The sequence below is a fragment of the Hylobates moloch genome, unplaced genomic scaffold, assembly GCF_009828535.3.
Source record: "Hylobates moloch isolate HMO894 unplaced genomic scaffold, HMol_V3 SCAFFOLD_4, whole genome shotgun sequence".
In the NCBI taxonomy this organism is placed as follows: Eukaryota; Metazoa; Chordata; class Mammalia; order Primates; family Hylobatidae; genus Hylobates; species Hylobates moloch.
This window is the reverse complement of record NW_026652279.1, coordinates 174,282,306-174,299,082: the sequence shown is the minus strand read 5'-3', so window position 1 is coordinate 174,299,082 and position 16,777 is coordinate 174,282,306. Positions and strand designations below refer to the sequence as shown.

The window sequence follows — 16,777 nt, the reverse complement described above, 5'->3', positions numbered from 1 at the left end:
TGGTACCTGCTACGGTTCAAATGCTTCTGTCCCCTCGATGCACAGTGCAAGCGTTGGGAGGTGAGGCCTGCAGGGAAGTGTTTAGGTCAGGAGGAATCTGCCCTCGTGAATCAGTGCTGCCACACAAAGGGGCCTGGGGAGTGGTTGGCTCTCCTGCTCTTCCACTACGTTAGCACCCAGCCTTCCTCCTTCTGGAGGACCCAGCATTCCAGGCGCCATCCTGGAAGCAGAGAGCAGGCCTGACCTGCCAGCACCTCCATCTTGTTGTCCCCAGCCTCCAGAATTTCGAGAGATAAGTTTGTGTTCTTTGTAAATGACCCAGTTTCAGGCATTCTATTACAGCAGCACAAAACAGATGAGCACAATGTCCCTTAGGGAAGTCCTTGTGAGGCTCAGATCCTCACCTGTGCAGTTTTCTAAAATGGGGCACATAATCACCGAACAGACGTTTAAATATCAAAAGTTAGAACTTATCAATTAACACTGCATTAATTTGGTGTCTTGGAGAATAGCATGTTAATATAGAAATCATCTTAGTAAAAAAAAAATTGGCTGAAATTTTGTGTAAAGATAAACTCAATACAAAAAATTAATAAAAACAGATTTTAATAAATTTCAATTATACCCTGATCATAAATTATCTTTATTAAAGAATACATATTCTTGTGATCTAAAACCAAATATTTTAAGTGATATATCTAATAGAAATTGACATGAAATTATTTCATTTAAAAGTTACAATAAAAGGCAAATAGACATCCATATTTGCCTCACTTTAGAAAACATAGGCTTTAAGAATCAAAAGTAAGCTTCCAAGCTCATGGCCAGGATTACAACTTCATATTACAGAAATGTTTAATAACAAATATTTGACCAACAGATTATAATTCTGAAGTTGTACATTGTTAAAAGCCTTTTAATTTTGCTTCTTTACAAAAAAAACTATGAACTGATGAACTCACAATAGAAAATTAATAATAATTTCAGGGAAAAAAAAAGGCACGTCCAGGCACCACATTCAAGGCGATTGGTAAAACGCAGTGTCCTGGGTCTACTGCACATAATCAATGGACTGCAAATAAACTACTCTGGAAAATTCTAAAATAGGACAAGAATATTCTGTAAAAGCCGGGATAACACGACTGCACTGACGCTTTGCTAGAGAGCTGTTCTGTTGCCAAGGTGCGAGCTTCCCAGAAGGAGCAGCTGCCGGCCATCTAAGCACTCACTCCCCACAGACGCCTTCCTTCCACGGTCCATCACCTCCGTGCCGTCAGAGGCTGGACCGTCTCTCTGGTCTGGGCACACACCTCGTGATTGCAGCTCTCCACAGCACCGGGGCGAGCAAGAGGCTGAGTGTGGTCACACTCAGTATAAGGAGATACACCTGCAACAGCAAAGTGCAGAGCGAGTCACAGAGACTGTCAGGACTAGCACCTGCAACAGGAAAGCACAGGGCTGGTCTCACTGAGCTGGGAGGGACGCGGCAAAGCTAGAGTCCTGAGGCTGAGCGCAGTCACGCCAAGTGCTGGGAGGGACACCTGCACATCATAAATTCACTACTATCTCTTTAAAGCACATCGAAGTACAGCCAGAAGTTGAGGACACTGGGACGTGGGAGGGACTGTGATTTCAAGATCAATGATGCATGGTTAGTCCTGATGGGCCACAGGGTAACAGCTTTAGCCTGTGTTTTCCTGAAGGCCAACCCCGGGCCACAACAGTAACAGGCCAGCCTGCCCCACAGCTTCCCTGACCCTGGGGATGCGGCCTTGGCTCAGGCCCCAGGTGGAGCTTCCTGTAAGCAATTCTACTTTTCAGCAATTACTTCCACTGCACTCAACACCTGGACTTCTACCCTCCTCACACTTACAAAATGCAAGGAGACAAGCCCGTGAGTCCAAATGCCCAGGGCCATCTCAGTGTCCACAGGAACCTCCACCCAGCTCTCAGGGCACACTGGCATTACTGGTATTGTATATTTCTGGGGTGCTACTTATGTGCACACTGGCAGTTCAGCTTTAAAAAGTTAGTTTTCTTTCAGAAGAAATATCTGACATTTAATTAGAATTGTTGTAAAAGGTTAATGCAACAGTTCAAGCAGTACTAACTGCAACTTTCCTCTGAAAACGCCACGTGCTGGATGAGCAGAGAGCAGCCAGGCCTCTGCGTGCCCACCTGGAGGAGGACCCTGCCCCCAGGCCTCGCTGTGCTGCCGAGCCGCCTTCGCCACACCCGACTCAAACCCAGAGTGCAGCCCGTGCTGCCCGAGAAGCGCTCCGTCGGGGGAAGCCACTCACCTCCCGAGAGATGACGCCCGCTCTTCGTGCCCGGCTCCCCAGGACAAAGGAAAACTCGCTGACCTGGGCAAGCCCGGCGGAGACAATCCACTTGATGTACTGGCTGCTCCTCGGCAGAATGAGAGACAGGACCAGCGCCGCCAGGAGAAACTGCAAGAGCGGTTCATCACGTCACTGCTGAAGACCGGACCCGCACAGAGTTAAACACACACGAAACAGAGAACCCAGACGAGCCACAGGGACACTGCGATGGTCCCTGAATAACATGTCAAGTAGGGAAACGCACAGAAGCACTCCAAATACCCGAAGGCACCAAATACACACAAAACCTCTTAAATAATCCACACAGAACAAAAAGGCAAAATTAAGCCTTTAGGTTCATTAGCAGAAAATAATAAGCCTTGCCCACACCCCCCGGCCCCCGCCCCAACCAAACTAGATTAATAGCATTAAGCATGGGGTACTCAAGGTGGAAATTTCTTTTTAATACAGAGAGATTCGTGTCTCTGGGCTGAGCAGCTAAGAGCTGGTGGAGTGGTCCAACGATCATCACAGCTTCTGGCTCCTTAAAATGGAAATGACCTCAGTCACTGTCTATGAGCCAGAAAGCCACTGGTTGCTGACTAGGTCATCACACCTTCAATTAAATGTGAACACAGGCAGCTCGATCACTGGCACTCACGGGGGACAGACGGAAAGTGCCTACACCATTTTCCGGTCTTTAAAAAGCACATCTGCATCTGTCAGAGGAGGATGGGCTGGACTGCAGCCAAGGCCCGTCCTGAGGGTCCCAAAAGGTAGTTCCCCCCTTTAAACACCCTCAATTCTGAAACAATTGATCACATGGACAAACCCAGACCACCCAGCCTCATCTACATCTGCCTCCCCCGGGGTCCAGTGGCCCAGTGGGCCTCCTCCGAGATGAGGGACGGGGCCGGCTCTGCAGGCCCGATGTGGGCCCCACTGGAAACCAGGGCCACAGGGAGGGCTGTGCTGAGCCTGCAAACTGCGAGGGGCGTGGACTCTTCCAGTCCATACCTTCATCACCACCACCGACAAGGTGAGGAACACCAGCACCGTGAGCTCGTACGCCACAAACGTGGGGAACACGTGGAGCCCTGTTGGGAACAGGACAGACATGTTACGACCACAGGACAGCCTCCCCCAGTGCACGCCATTTCTCACAACTTCAGTGTGTCACTTGCTTCAATACAGGAATTACAATCCTAAATCCTCCCAAGTGCACATGTGAAAGCAACAGCAAATGCTAAAAAGCCGTCCCTTTCCTGAGCGAACCGGGGAAAAGCCTGCCCCAGGGTGACCTGTCTGATATGGTGGGATCCCAGCTCCACTCCCTGCAACGGGCCTCAACTGCAGAGAACACAGCAAAACACACAGAGGCGGCACTCGGCCTGGCGCTCCTTCAGGAAATATTCCAGCTAAGGTGCAGATGATCCCAGAGCCCCCAGCCCCACAGTGCCCAGGAGTGCCCAGGAGTGCCAGGCTCACAGGATGCCTGTGGTCAATGTTCCTTTCCTTTTATTTGGCTCACACATTTTGAAAAACAACCAGAAACGTCGTATCTACATATTTCTTCTCTCTGTTCTCAGGGCTCTCGGAAACCATGTGTGCCTGCCCACTGGGCTCCTCAGTCCTGCTGTCCTGCCGAGTGACGCAGAGGGGCCGGTGGTGCTGGGGCTGGGCCTGAACTTGGGCTCAGCTCTCCAGCCACACCCTGGGGCCGCCCAGCGATGCATGTTGGCCCTTGGAGGAAGCCCGGCAGCCCAGAGGCCTCTCGATCAGAAGGACCCAGACCCCAGGGTTAGGTGCACGGAACAGGCCCAAGACCTTTCTGCCGTTCACAAACCACTGCCTCTACCTGACCCAGAAACACAAATGTGAACACTGGCCTTTTTTCTCTTGCTGCCACCTGGGGTTCTCTTGCGCTTGAGGGCTGCCTTCTCCGGCCGCCCAGTCTTCTAGCCATGGCCCCTCCTCCTGGGTCTGGGTCTCAGAGCTGCCCCCTCCATGCCCACTCTCAGTGCTCCCCATGGCCCCTCTTACCCCGGCCACCAGCCTGGCCCCACTGTGTCCCCCTCATCAGCCCCAGCCCCACGGTGGCCTGGGGTCCACCTCCCTCTCTCCCCAGCTGTCAGCCGAGCCCCGGCCCCAGTCCTGCTTCCCCCCAGGATGTCTGTGCCTCTGCCCTGCTGCAATGCCCGGTCCAGGCCGCCTTTGGCCACATTGGTGTCTAGGAAAAGTCACCACCGTCATGGCCCTATGTCCACGCCGGCACAACTGAGACAAGCTCACAACAGTGTATGGCACAGGGGACGCTCCCACCCCTCCCCAAAGGGGGCCCCACTTCGCAGCCACACAGGTACCCAGAGCTCCCCACCTTGGGCGTACCGGGCTGCGTTTTCTCCCCGCTGCTGCCCGGTGGAAAGCCTCCCCTTCATCTCCAGCCCCACTGGCTTCCTTCCTGCTCAGGAATGTCCTGTTCCAGAGATTCCAGGCTTCCTTCCCACCTCCTACCTCTGGACTTTTCCACGAGCCTCTCTTCCTCCCCAGCACGCCCTGAGCCTCCACCTCTGCACCTGGTGCATCCCTCACCCCGGCCAGTCGCTGATGCCCCGGAGGCTCCTGTGCTCTCAGCTGAGCTGGGCAGCTGTGTCCCTGCATCTGCCCCCCACCCCACCCTGGGCTGCAAGCTCCTTCAGGGCAGGGCTGCCCTGGGGACACGGCTCACTCCACCCCTGCCTGAGCTCAGAGCTCCTGGCCCGGGGGGGCGGAGAGGGGTTGGGGGGAGTGAGCCAATAATTATGGAGCTGAATGCATTCCAGTCAGTCCCCAAAACAGCAATGAAAGTGAGAGACAGGAAACCTCCCTTCACTTTCTTTAATGAGCTATGCTGACTTTTCTATGTCGGGTCATTTATTCTCAAAACAAACATCAAATCTATACTTGGTGTAGCACTGAGAAACTGTGTGGGCTCTGGGCTCAAGTCTTGGGTTCCCGGAGCCCACCGGCCCTACAGCGCCCAGGAGCACCACACTCACTAACTGTGGACCCAGGTCGATGTTTCAATCTCTGTGTGCCTCAGTTTCCTCATCTGTGAATGTGGATTTGGAGGCTGAGTAAATGAAATATGCCATGTGAGGTGTGTGCCCAGCCCACGGCTGTGCTAAGGACGCTGCCTGCACAGGCACCAGGCCATGGCGTGAAGGTGAGCGAGGCTGGCAAGGCAGCTCCCAGCGCTGTCCCAGAGCCGGCGGTGCCTGCTTCTGAATGCGGGGAACATGAGGAGAAGAGGATGAAACCCTTGCTGAAAATTTCACAAGACACACCCAATGACTGACATTGTCGATAAAGCTGGAAGTGACTAGGAATTAGGGAGCTGGGCAGGCATCTTCCACAAAGGCCAAGATGGAAAACACTTTGTGCTTTATGGGCCACTGAGCCACAACCACCTGCTGTGGACTGAGCTGTGTCCTGCAAACTCCTACGTCAAGCTCCAGCCCCAGTGTGGCTGTATCTGAGATAGGGTCTGTGGGAGCTACTTAAGGCAAAATGAGGCCATAAGCATGAGAACCTAATCTCTCCGCGCAGGCCATGGCAGCTGAGCCACGGATGACACAGCCAGGAGGCACCGTCTGTGGAGCAGGCATGGCCCTCGCCAGACACCTGGATCTTGGACTTCCAGCCCCCACAACTGTGAGAGATAATCATCTACTGTTTGAGTGCCCAGTCTGGAGGATTTTGTTGATGGCCCGAGCTAATAAGTAGCCCAATAGCGGCTGCTGATAAAGAGTAAATGGGCAAGCGTGGCTGTTTCCATAGAGCTGCATTTATAACGGCAGGTGGTGAGCAGGCCTTGGGCCGCAGTTGGTGAACCCTCGTCTAGTGGGAAGAGCACCTGCTCCAAAACCTGGGCCGGAGCCACACTGCCACGCGCCATCCACGAGACCCCGACCTTGCTCCATGGTGCCTTCTGGGCCATCCTTGGGCACAGCAGCCCTTCCTCGCTCAGGGCCTAAAGATTGCCCTGCCCCTTTCACACCCTTCGGATGCAGCCTCGACTCAGAAGCACAGCCTGGGTCTCACCCAGCGGGCATGAGCCTCGGGGCTGGAACCCGAGAGCGACGCCTGCCGGCCTGCAGGTGGCTGTGGCTGGGGCTGTGGCTGGGGCTGACCTGCAGTGGAGTCTCTGCAGCTGCACCAGGCAGGCAGCCCAGACACATCTGCTGGAGCTGGGAGCTCCACCCAGGTTTCTGCCACCCTGAAGTGGACATCGGGTGCCACTCACAGAAGCAAAGGTGCCGTCTGAAGCAGGCAGATGCTATCTATGTGCTGCCTGGACTCCAGAACAAAAATAAGGTCCTGGCTGAGTTAGTGAAAAAAGTGAGCTATAAACAAGTTCTCGGACGGCAGAAAAATTAACTTGAATTCCCTGATATACTTAGTACAAAAAACTAGAGCAAAAACACGCAGAATGATGTGAATAGAAAGGGTTCTCAACATAAAAGAACTCTAGTTTGAAGATAATTAAGGCAAGCATGTCTGTGTAAATAACATATTCATGAAATTTTAGATTTTTAACAAGAGCAGCTCTCAGACACGCACGTGCGACAAGACACTGGGTCACACGCCACGGCCAGGGCAGCCTGGGGCTGGAGCAACGTGGGAAAAATCAGGTCGGGCCTGATCCGTTTTATTAGTCCTCGTCTAAAAGAAGTGAAAGGAAGATCAGGAAAGCAGTTTATTTAGGTTGCTGAGGAGGCATCACCAGGAGCGAGGTTGGGGGCACAGGGGGAGGAAGTGGGGGTCACGCACAGAGGGAAGGCGGGGGCGGGGGAGGAGGTGGGGGTCACACACGGAGGGCAGGGGGCGCAGAGCAAGGGGATCAAACGGCAGCCGAGAGGCTCTCCCGGGACACGCTGACTGGTGAGGCTGCACTGGGGTCAGGAGGTCACGGAGCCCCTGCTGCATGGTCCTATTTCACCTGAGACAAGGGGCGCAAGCCTCCCAACTCTGTGCTGCTTTCAGGACTGCCTCGGCTATTTATGGCCTTGAATTTCCACATAAAATTCAGAATCAGCTTTTGAATTTTCCGTTTTGTTGAGGTTGTGCTGAGTCTGTGGCCCCTGTAAAGGACAGGGCATCTCAGACCCCGTGCTGAGTGGACAGCTGCCAGGGATGTGTCCCGACACCAGACCCCTTGTGATTCCACCCTTTCAAATCACTACTCCAGGCTGCTCCACAGATCCTGACAAAGGGAGATTTCCAGAGTGGCGCATCTCACTACGCTCAATTTAAACTTTTTGTGTCAAAATTAGTATTTCCTCCAAATGTGCCACTGACATGTTAGTTTCTGTGGCTGACCCTGAGCTCCCACGACTTGCCCTGTGTGGGCACCGATGCCCGTGATGAGGAGGTGATGAGAATAACACGCGTTCTCCCCTGAAGGTGATCTGGCCGCTTTCAATGCCCACTGACAGCACACATCTCGGCGGTAATAAAGCACGGCAGTGATCAGCAATCGTGTGCTATCAGCCGCACATCTTGGCAGTAATAAAGCACGGCAGTGATCAGCAATCATGCGCGTGGCATCCACACATCTCGGCGGTAATAAAGCATGGCAGTGATCAGCAATCGTGTGCGTGGCACCCACACATCTCGGTGGCATCCACACATCTCAGAGACAATAAAGCACGGCAGTGATCAGCAATCGTGTGCGTGGCACAATCTTCCTCCTGCAGAATAGCCCGAGCAGCCAAAGCAACTCCAAGAAAAGAAACAAAGCTGGAGGCACCGGAGTCCACCTGACTCCAAACTCTAGCACAGGCTACAGCAACCAGAACAGCATGGCACTGGCACAGAAACACGCAGGCCATTGGGACAGGTAGAGGACCCAGAAATCAGGCCGCACACCCACAGCCATCAGCTCTTCCACAAAGCCTACGATAACAAGCACCAGGGAAAGGATTCCCCACTCAGCAAACCGTGCTGGGATCACTGGCCAGCCACATGCAGAAAACTGAAAACGGACCCCCTCCTGACACCACATACAAAAATCAAGTCAAGGTGTAATAAAAACTTAAATGTAAAGCTGAACACTGTAAAATCCCTGTAAGAAAACCTCTGAACATCGGCCTTGGCAAAGGTTTCATGAAGACAACAACAGACAAGTGAGACCAACTAAACCAAGGAGCTTCCGCCCAGCAAAGAAGCTCTCAGCAGGGCAGACAGCCTATGAATGCGAGAAAATACTTGCAAACTATGGATCTGACAAAGGTCTTACATCTATAATCTATCAGGAACCTAAACAAATCTGCAAGCAAAAAGCAGCCCCATTAGGAAATGGGGAAGGACAGGAACAGACCGTCTGAAAAGACATTCACACGGCCAACACGACACGTATATGGAAATAACGCTCAGCATCACTGGTCATTAGAGAAACGCAAATCAAAACCACAATGAGACACCATCTCACACCAGTCAGAATGGCGATTCTAAAAAGTCCAAAGGCAACAGACGCTGGTGAGGTTGTGGAGAAACGGCAGCACTTAGACACCATTGGTAGGACAGTAAATTAGTTTAGCCGCGATAGAAAGTCTGGAGATTTCTCAAATAACTGAAAACAGAATTACCATTGGACCCGGCAATCCCACTGCTGAGTCTGCACCCAAAGGAACATACGTCCTTCTGCATAAAGACACACGCGCTCACACATTCATCACCACGCCATTCACAGTGAACACACGTCCTTCTGCATAAAGACACATGCGCTCACACTCTGCATAAAGACACACGCGCTCACACTCTGCATAAAGACACACGCGCTCACACATTCATCACCACACCATTCACAGCGAACACACGTCCTTCTGCATAAAGACACGCGCACTCACACATTCATCACCACGCCATTCACAGCAGCAAAGACACGGAATCGGCACAGACTGTGAATTCCAAGGATCCCACTGCCCATCAACTGTGGACCAGATAAAGAAAATGTGGCACATATACATCAGGGAATGTTATGCAACCATAACAGAATGAAATCACGTCCTTTGCAGCAACACGGATGCAGGTGGAGGCCGTTCTCCTCAGGGAATTAACACAAGAACAGAGCACCAGATACCGCATGTTCCCACTTACAAGTGGGAGCTCAACACCAAGTACACGTGGACACAAAGACGGGAGCAAGAGACACTGGGGCCTGTGCGAGGTGGAGGCTGGGAGGAGGAGGGTGAGGATTAAAACACTACCGAGGGTCCTATGCTCATTACCTGGGTGACAAAATCATCCGTACACCAAAGCCCTGCGACACTCACTACCCGTATCACAAACCCACACACGTACCCGAGCCTAAAGGAAAAGCTGGACAGAAGAAACAGTATAATAAAATAAGATTTCTCTGCCCTCTATAAAGCAGACAACAGTTTCTGGCTACTAGCGATCCAAATTGAAATATGCTGAATATACTTAATTTTTAAGATAACCATTTTTGCTATATAAAATATATATGCACATAAACATATTACAGAACCACTCTGCATGTGTTTAACCAACACAACGATAATGTAAAGAAGGAAGATTACCTATGGAGGCGAAGAAAACGATGGCCAGGAAGTCGCGGATGGGTTCGATGGAGGTGGCGATCTCCTCGGTGACCACGGGGCCCTGAGAGGAGACGAGCGCTCCGGCCAGGAAACAGCCCAGCTCCATGGAGACGTCCAGCAGCTCCGTGACCTGAGAGAGGCAGGACGGAGCTTTACATGAGACCCCAGAGTGCACCAGGGTCACCCCCATCCCAAGGCCGCCCCGAGACCCAGCAGAACCACCACGACAAAACACAGAAGCTGCGCAAACGGAGCGTGTGTGTGTCTGGTCCTGGGGCCTCTGCTGGGTCTGAGAGGTGACATGTGGAGGCTGCTATTAGTTGAATTAACCTTACTGGGGGAAAAAAATTATTTAAAAATATTTGAAACAAATATCCATATAGATTGTGCTGAAATTTTTGAATGAGAATATTTTCCAATTGTTTTAAATATTTGTGATACGTTTTCTTTACCTTGAATCAGAATAGCCTGGTGGTAGTGTTAGAAACGCATTCCCATTACCAGCCTCAAAGCAGAGAGAAAGCGACAGGACGACAAGCAACGGCCCCAGGAGGGCACGAAGCCAGAGAGAAGCATCGGCGTGTCCGCAGAGGCTCATCTGATAACCCAGATTCACGGCCACATCAGAGTGCCGGCTGGACAGCCACGACACAGGGGCCTCAGGGCAGCTCTGCGAAATGCAGGCTTACGGCAGCCTTCCAGATGAGGCACGGCTGACACCGGCCAACCTGAAAGATGATTTTTATCTTGAGAAAACAAAACTGTAGACGATAGCAGCATCAGATGAAAAGAAACTCGTAAAGAACTAAGATCGATAATGGCAACAAAAACATCACATCCTGAGGGTTCAACCCAAAAGAAGGCCTGCACCTGACACTGCAGGACACTGAGACCCACAAAAGACAAAAGACTGAGATGACAGCGCCAAGGGCTCAGCACGGCGCAGCGGCAGATGCTCCCTCCCCCGGCCGACAGATGCACAGGAACGCCAAGAGACATGTGTGTGTGTGTGAAACTGACCAGCTGAATCTAAAAACTCGAGTGGAATTTGGAAAGAGCACGAATAGAGCCAAGACGACCTTAGCACAGAACAAAGCTGGGCCCAAACATGGAGATGAAGCTGCAGTGCAGCCAAGGGCAGGCGGGCAGAGTCAGAGGAGCATGTGCACACACACACATGCACATGTGCCACAGGTACACACACCACACACAAAGCAGACACACATGAACACATACCACACACACACACCACACACATGCCACACAAAGCACACACATATGCATGCACACATGCCACACATACACCACACACCAAAGTACACACTCACGCACGTACACATGCCACACGAAAGCACACACATGAATGCACACACAAACGCATACATGCACACGTAACATGCCACACACAAGGCACACACATGCATGCACATGTACACACATCACATAAAGTGTACCACACACGTACACATGCCACAAAGCACAGACACACATACACCACAAAGCATACATGTACACACCACAAAGCACACACATGCATGCACACAGGTACACATGCCATGCACAAAGCGCACACGCATGCACACACAGCTACTTGGTTTTTGACAGGGTGATGCTATAGAAGGGGGGAAGGAGGTCTTTTCAACACATGGCATTCAGAAACGCACGTGAATGAATGAATCCTCATCCACTCCCTCACTTCCAGCACAACAGAAGCTCACCTCTGGGTGGACTGAAGATCTAACGAGAAAAGCACAGCAGAACGCTCACTGACAAGAGTAAAGGGCATCTTCACGACCCAGGGGCAGGCGGATCTTACACAACAGAGAAGACAGCCACGAAGAAAACAATTCATAAGTGGATGACGCTGAAATTAAGAACTTCTGTTCATCAAAAGACACCATTAAGAGAGTGAACAGGCGAGTCACAAACTGCGAGACGTTGGCAAAAACATATCTGACGTGCTGGCGTGGAATGTTTTTCAGCCATAAAAAGGGGTGAAGTGCTGGTGCGCATGGTGACGCAGCCAGGCCTGGAGGGCGTGACACTAAGTGGAAGCTAGACACGGAAGCCGCCACGTGACATGGCCGGAAGCAGTGGCCCAAGGGGCCAGGAAGTGGCTCTGTGTCCTCGAGGAGGTGGGGGGAGAACTGAGAGCTATGGGGATTCCTTTGGGGAGGTGGATATAATTGGATAGTGGTGATGGTCACAAAACATTTTGAATGCTGACTTTCAGATGATTAAAACGGCGAATTTTATGTGAATTTCATCTCAGTAAATAAATTTTAAAAAAGGACAAAAAAATCTGCCAGCATATAAAAAATAATTCCTACAAATGAGAAGAGAATCCTCACCCTACAGAAGAATGACCTGGAAGCTTTAACAGGAACACCGCCAGGACAACACCCAGGTGCCACCGAGCTTTTGAAAGGGCTCGAGGGCCTGGCCATCGGGAAGTGGACGCTGGAGCCCCCATCAGAGCCCTGAGATGCTCTACGTGCGGAGCAAGTGCAAGGAGGCTGTGGAGCACGGCGCGCTTGTGGCATGGCAGCAAGACGGGCTGGCATGGCGATTTTGGGGAAACCCACGTCATGACTAAGGCTGAGCTCCTGTTTACTGTGATCCCTGCAACCCTACCTACACAGGTGCTGTACTAGGCTCATCAGCAGTGAAGCACCTTCCAGAAACATGAGAATGGGCAGCAGCTCTAAATGGAAACGAATCCTAAGACTGAATGATGGAAAGAATACATTGTGGCATCGGGTGCAGATGTGCAGAAGGCCCAGCACCCCAAGCGGCTGGCAGCAGGTGCAAGGTGAGGGCTGCCCAGAGAGCGGGAAAACCTGAGAGCCAGGCAGAGTCACTGTAACGGAAGAAGCCACTGGGAGGGTGACACGGACGTTGTCCAGATAAGACAATTTTGCTGGAAGTTATTTTCAAAGACAAAAATACTCTGGAATGGATAAAGCAATGTAAGAATTTAAATAAGTCACACTCTTAAAATAGTTAAAATCACTACAATCAGAAGTAAATCATAATTTTCTCCCAAGTTTACAAAACACTAGCAGGCAATTAAATTATATATAAGAAATAATTTTTGTTAATTTACTTTTTTAAAATGGAAACTTTTTTTTTTTGAGACGGAGTCTTGCTTTATCACCTCTGCCTCCACCTCCCTGGTTCAAGTGATTCTCTTGCCTCAACCTCCCAAGTATCTGGGACTGCAGGCAGGCGCCACCATGCCCAGGTAATTTTTGTACTTTTGATAGAGATGGGGTTTCACCATGCTGGCCAAGCTGGTCTCGAACTCCTGACCTCAGAAGATCTACCCACCTTGGCCTCCCAAAGTGCTGCGATTACAGGCGTGAGCCACCGCGCCCGGCTGGAAACTTTTTATTTTGAGATAATTATATATTAACCTGCAGTTTTAAGAAATAATACAAAGTCCTCATTACCCTTTAGTTTCCCCAATGGTAACATCTTGCCAAATTACAGCACAAGACCCCACTCAGGTGCCGATACGGACACAGCGAAGACAGCGAGTGGCATCCCCAGCCCCTCCCCAGACCCCCTCTCAGGTGCCAATACGGACACAGCAAAGACAGCAAATGCCATCCCCAGCCCCTCCCCAGACTGCCCGTCCTCAACTCCTAGGAACCGCGAGCCTTTCCTCAACTTCAGAATCTTCTCACCTCATAAATGTGACATAAAAGAACCACACAGTACGCAGCCTTTGGGGGCTGCCTGCCCACTCTGCGCAGTTCTCGGAGGTGTGTGCCGGTGGTTTTACTGCTGGGTGGCGTTCCGTGGTATGGACATAGCTCGGTTTGTTGAACATTTATTTACCCACTGAAGTACCTTTGGACTGTTTATGGCTAATACGAATAAAGCTGCTATAAACACCTGTGTACAGGCTACTGTGTGAACATGGCTTCGTTTCTCTGGGATAAACAGCAGGAAGAGCACCTGCCGGGCTGAACGGTGACGGTGCACAGGTGCACTGTTGGGACAACAGTGATGGTGCCCAGGCGTGCTGTCAGGACTACTGAGACTCTCTATTGGGGTCCAGGAGCATTTCCCGCCACTCTCACGTAAAGACTGTCGTCTCAGTAAGGAGAAGCCCACTTTCCAAAATGAACTTTATTTTTTTAACCTTTCACATGGCAGAAGTTATACAGTTAAACTGTTTTTCCAAACTTAATTTTGTATTTCAGGGGCAAAGCTATTTGAAAATTTAAGACAGAGTAGCATGGTTTGATATTAGTGTTTATGGCGCTTTTTATGATCACAGTTTTTTTTTGTTTTGATTTGGGGTCTTGCTCTGTCACCCAGGCTGGAGTGCAGTGGCACGATCTCGGCTTACTGCAAGCTCCGCCTCCTGGGTTCACGCCATTCTCCTGCCTCAGCCTCTCTGAGTAGCTGGGACTACAGGCGCCCGCCACCACGCCCGGCTAATTTTTTTTTTTGTACTTTCAGTAGAGACGGGGTTTCATCATGTTAGCCAGGATGGTCTCGATCTCCTGACCTCGTGATCCGCCCGCCTCGGCCTCCCAAAGTGCTGGGACGACGGGCGTGAGCCGCCGCGCCAATATGGGGTCTTGCTCTGTCACCCAGGCTGGAGTGCAGTGGTGTGATCTCAGCTCACTGCAGCCTTGACCTCCTTGGCTCAAGCCATCCTCCCAGCTCAGTCTCTCCAGCAGCTGGTCTATACGTGAGCGTGACCACGCCCTGGCTAATTTTTCTATTTTTTGTAGCAGAGGGGTTCTCACTCTGTTGTTCTGGCTATTCTCAAACTTCTGAGCTCAAGTGATTCTCCTGCCTCAGCTTCCCCAAATGCTAGGATCACAGGTGTGAGCCACTACACCCCACCCACAGATTTGTTTTTAATGAAATACTCACAAACAGTATTTTAGCAAAGTGCTTAGGAGTATGAGTCACACTAGTTAAACGGGTTTAGCTCACTGTATTATATATTGATGAGTAGTATAAGAAAGTGTGTATAAGATAAAAAATACTAGTAAATGTTTCAAATATTTTAACCATTATTAAAATGAAAAGGTAAAGAATGGATCACAAGAGTTCAGTGAAAGAGATTATATATCAGATTACATAAATAACACATAGTTTGAGAATTACCGTTAACATTAAGAAGATAAAGGCAGATATTCCCAAGATCAGGATTTCTTTGTTCCCCTTGCTTTCCATGTGCAGCTTCCGATAATACGGTCCAATGAGATACTTCTTTATAACAAGACATAAAAGAAAAACCGCCGCTAGTGAAAAAAGAATCTCACCAATCAAAACCAGGATTCGGAGAACTTCCATGACAATGCTAGGAAAGAAAAAAGAGACACGTGATTTCACTTCCAAAACACACTTCTCTAAAACTCAATAAAATAATCTTTCACTTTTTTTCTTTAACATGCTACAAAATAAATGACCTGAATCATACACCTTTATTTTCAAATACAAAAACACCTATGAATCATACTCATCTCAGAAATTAAGTTGTGTTGAGCCAAAGGTAGAAGCTGGATTGATTTGCAGTCAATACTTTGGGGTGAATGTGTATTCTAGGATGTGAAAATTCTCGACTGACGGCGTTCTTATCTCAGCTGATGCCTGATGATAGCCAGGCCTCAGCCGCACATCAAAGTCTCCGCCAGGCAGCGGTTGCTCTCCGTGCCCCACCGCAGTCACCTGATGGATGAACTCCAGTGACCGTCAGCAAGGCACTCCCGAGGCAGCCAGCTCTGAAGTCTGTGTCTGTGATTCAGACACAGAGAAAGTGATTCTTTGCTATGTTCTGTTTAGAATATACTACCCAGATCTCAGAATAGATCAGCATCTCAGTCAACAGACTTCCACTATCTGCGGTCTTTACAAATATACCTATATTTGACCTTAGCCTTCCACCACTCTGGCCGCAATTCTGGTGAAAGTTTCCTTGGTGGAAGAAACCTATGATTCCCAAGGGCATCAGCCTCTGCAGTCTGGCTTAAAGCACAAGTGCTGGAAACGCAAATCTCAAACTGCCACGATTCCTTGGGGGAATCAGAGCAGAGCTGGGCTTGAAGCAGAGAGGGATGGAATGAAGGGATCAACAGCGGCCACAGAAGCAAATGTGAGGGAGCATCATTCAGAACTCGCTGCAGGGCCCACGTCTGCGACTTGGAGGAAGGCCCCTTTCTGCAGCCCTGGCAGGAACGGAGACAGACTCACAGCCAAGCAGGCCAAGCCTGCCGCACTCCTGACAGCTTTGCCACACTGCCAGGCCCACGTTTGGCCCCGGGCCCAGCACCGTGGTCCCTGCCTGGGCTGCCACCCCTTCCCCCACAGCTCCAGTGGCCTCCTCTTGATCCATCTGCTCTCCACACAGAGGCCCAGACAGCTCATCAGGACCCTCAATCAGCTCCCAGACGCTGGGATGGAACCCAGGCTTCTCTGCCCTGCCATGCCCTTCCACTGCCCCAGCCCACCCACACAGGCCACAGAGCCCTTTGCCTGGGAGGCCCCTACCCTAGACTCTTCTCCCAACAGGCTTAGCTGTGTTCCTCAAATTCCAGCCACATCTCCAAAGGTAGAGCCTGCGCCAGTCTGGGGGCTCACTACTGCTCACCAGCTCATCTCCCTGTTTGAATCATTCGCAGGGCGGTTCCCCGCTGCAGACGTCTGGTCTCATTTGCTCATCATTCATTCCTTCTCTCTCCAAAACACAACAGCAGCTCCCCACGTGGGGAATGTCCTCTGCTGAGCTCACCCTTGCATCCTGAGCCCCTAGAGCACTGTGTGCCACCTATTACGGCAGCCTAGTAAGAACTGTACGATCCCCACTGCTACGTCACAGACGCTGAG

General features: G+C 50.8%; 1 protein-coding gene across 1 annotated transcript in view; it reads right to left on the bottom strand.

The window, feature by feature from the left end:
- Nucleotides 1-589: 589 nt before the first annotated feature.
- The window catches only part of TMCO3 (transmembrane and coiled-coil domains 3), a 56,043-nt gene continuing 39,855 nt past the window's right edge, over nucleotides 590-16,777 (bottom strand). The window contains exons 10-14 of the mRNA XM_032151420.2: nucleotides 15,059-15,303; nucleotides 9,905-10,055; nucleotides 3,339-3,418; nucleotides 2,301-2,450; nucleotides 590-1,387 (exon numbers count right to left, since the gene is read on the bottom strand). Coding sequence (XP_032007311.1) covers nucleotides 1,274-1,387; nucleotides 2,301-2,450; nucleotides 3,339-3,418; nucleotides 9,905-10,055; nucleotides 15,059-15,303 — 740 coding nt within the window. The 3' untranslated portion in view covers nucleotides 590-1,273. The remainder of the gene's footprint in view (nucleotides 1,388-2,300; nucleotides 2,451-3,338; nucleotides 3,419-9,904; nucleotides 10,056-15,058; nucleotides 15,304-16,777) is intronic.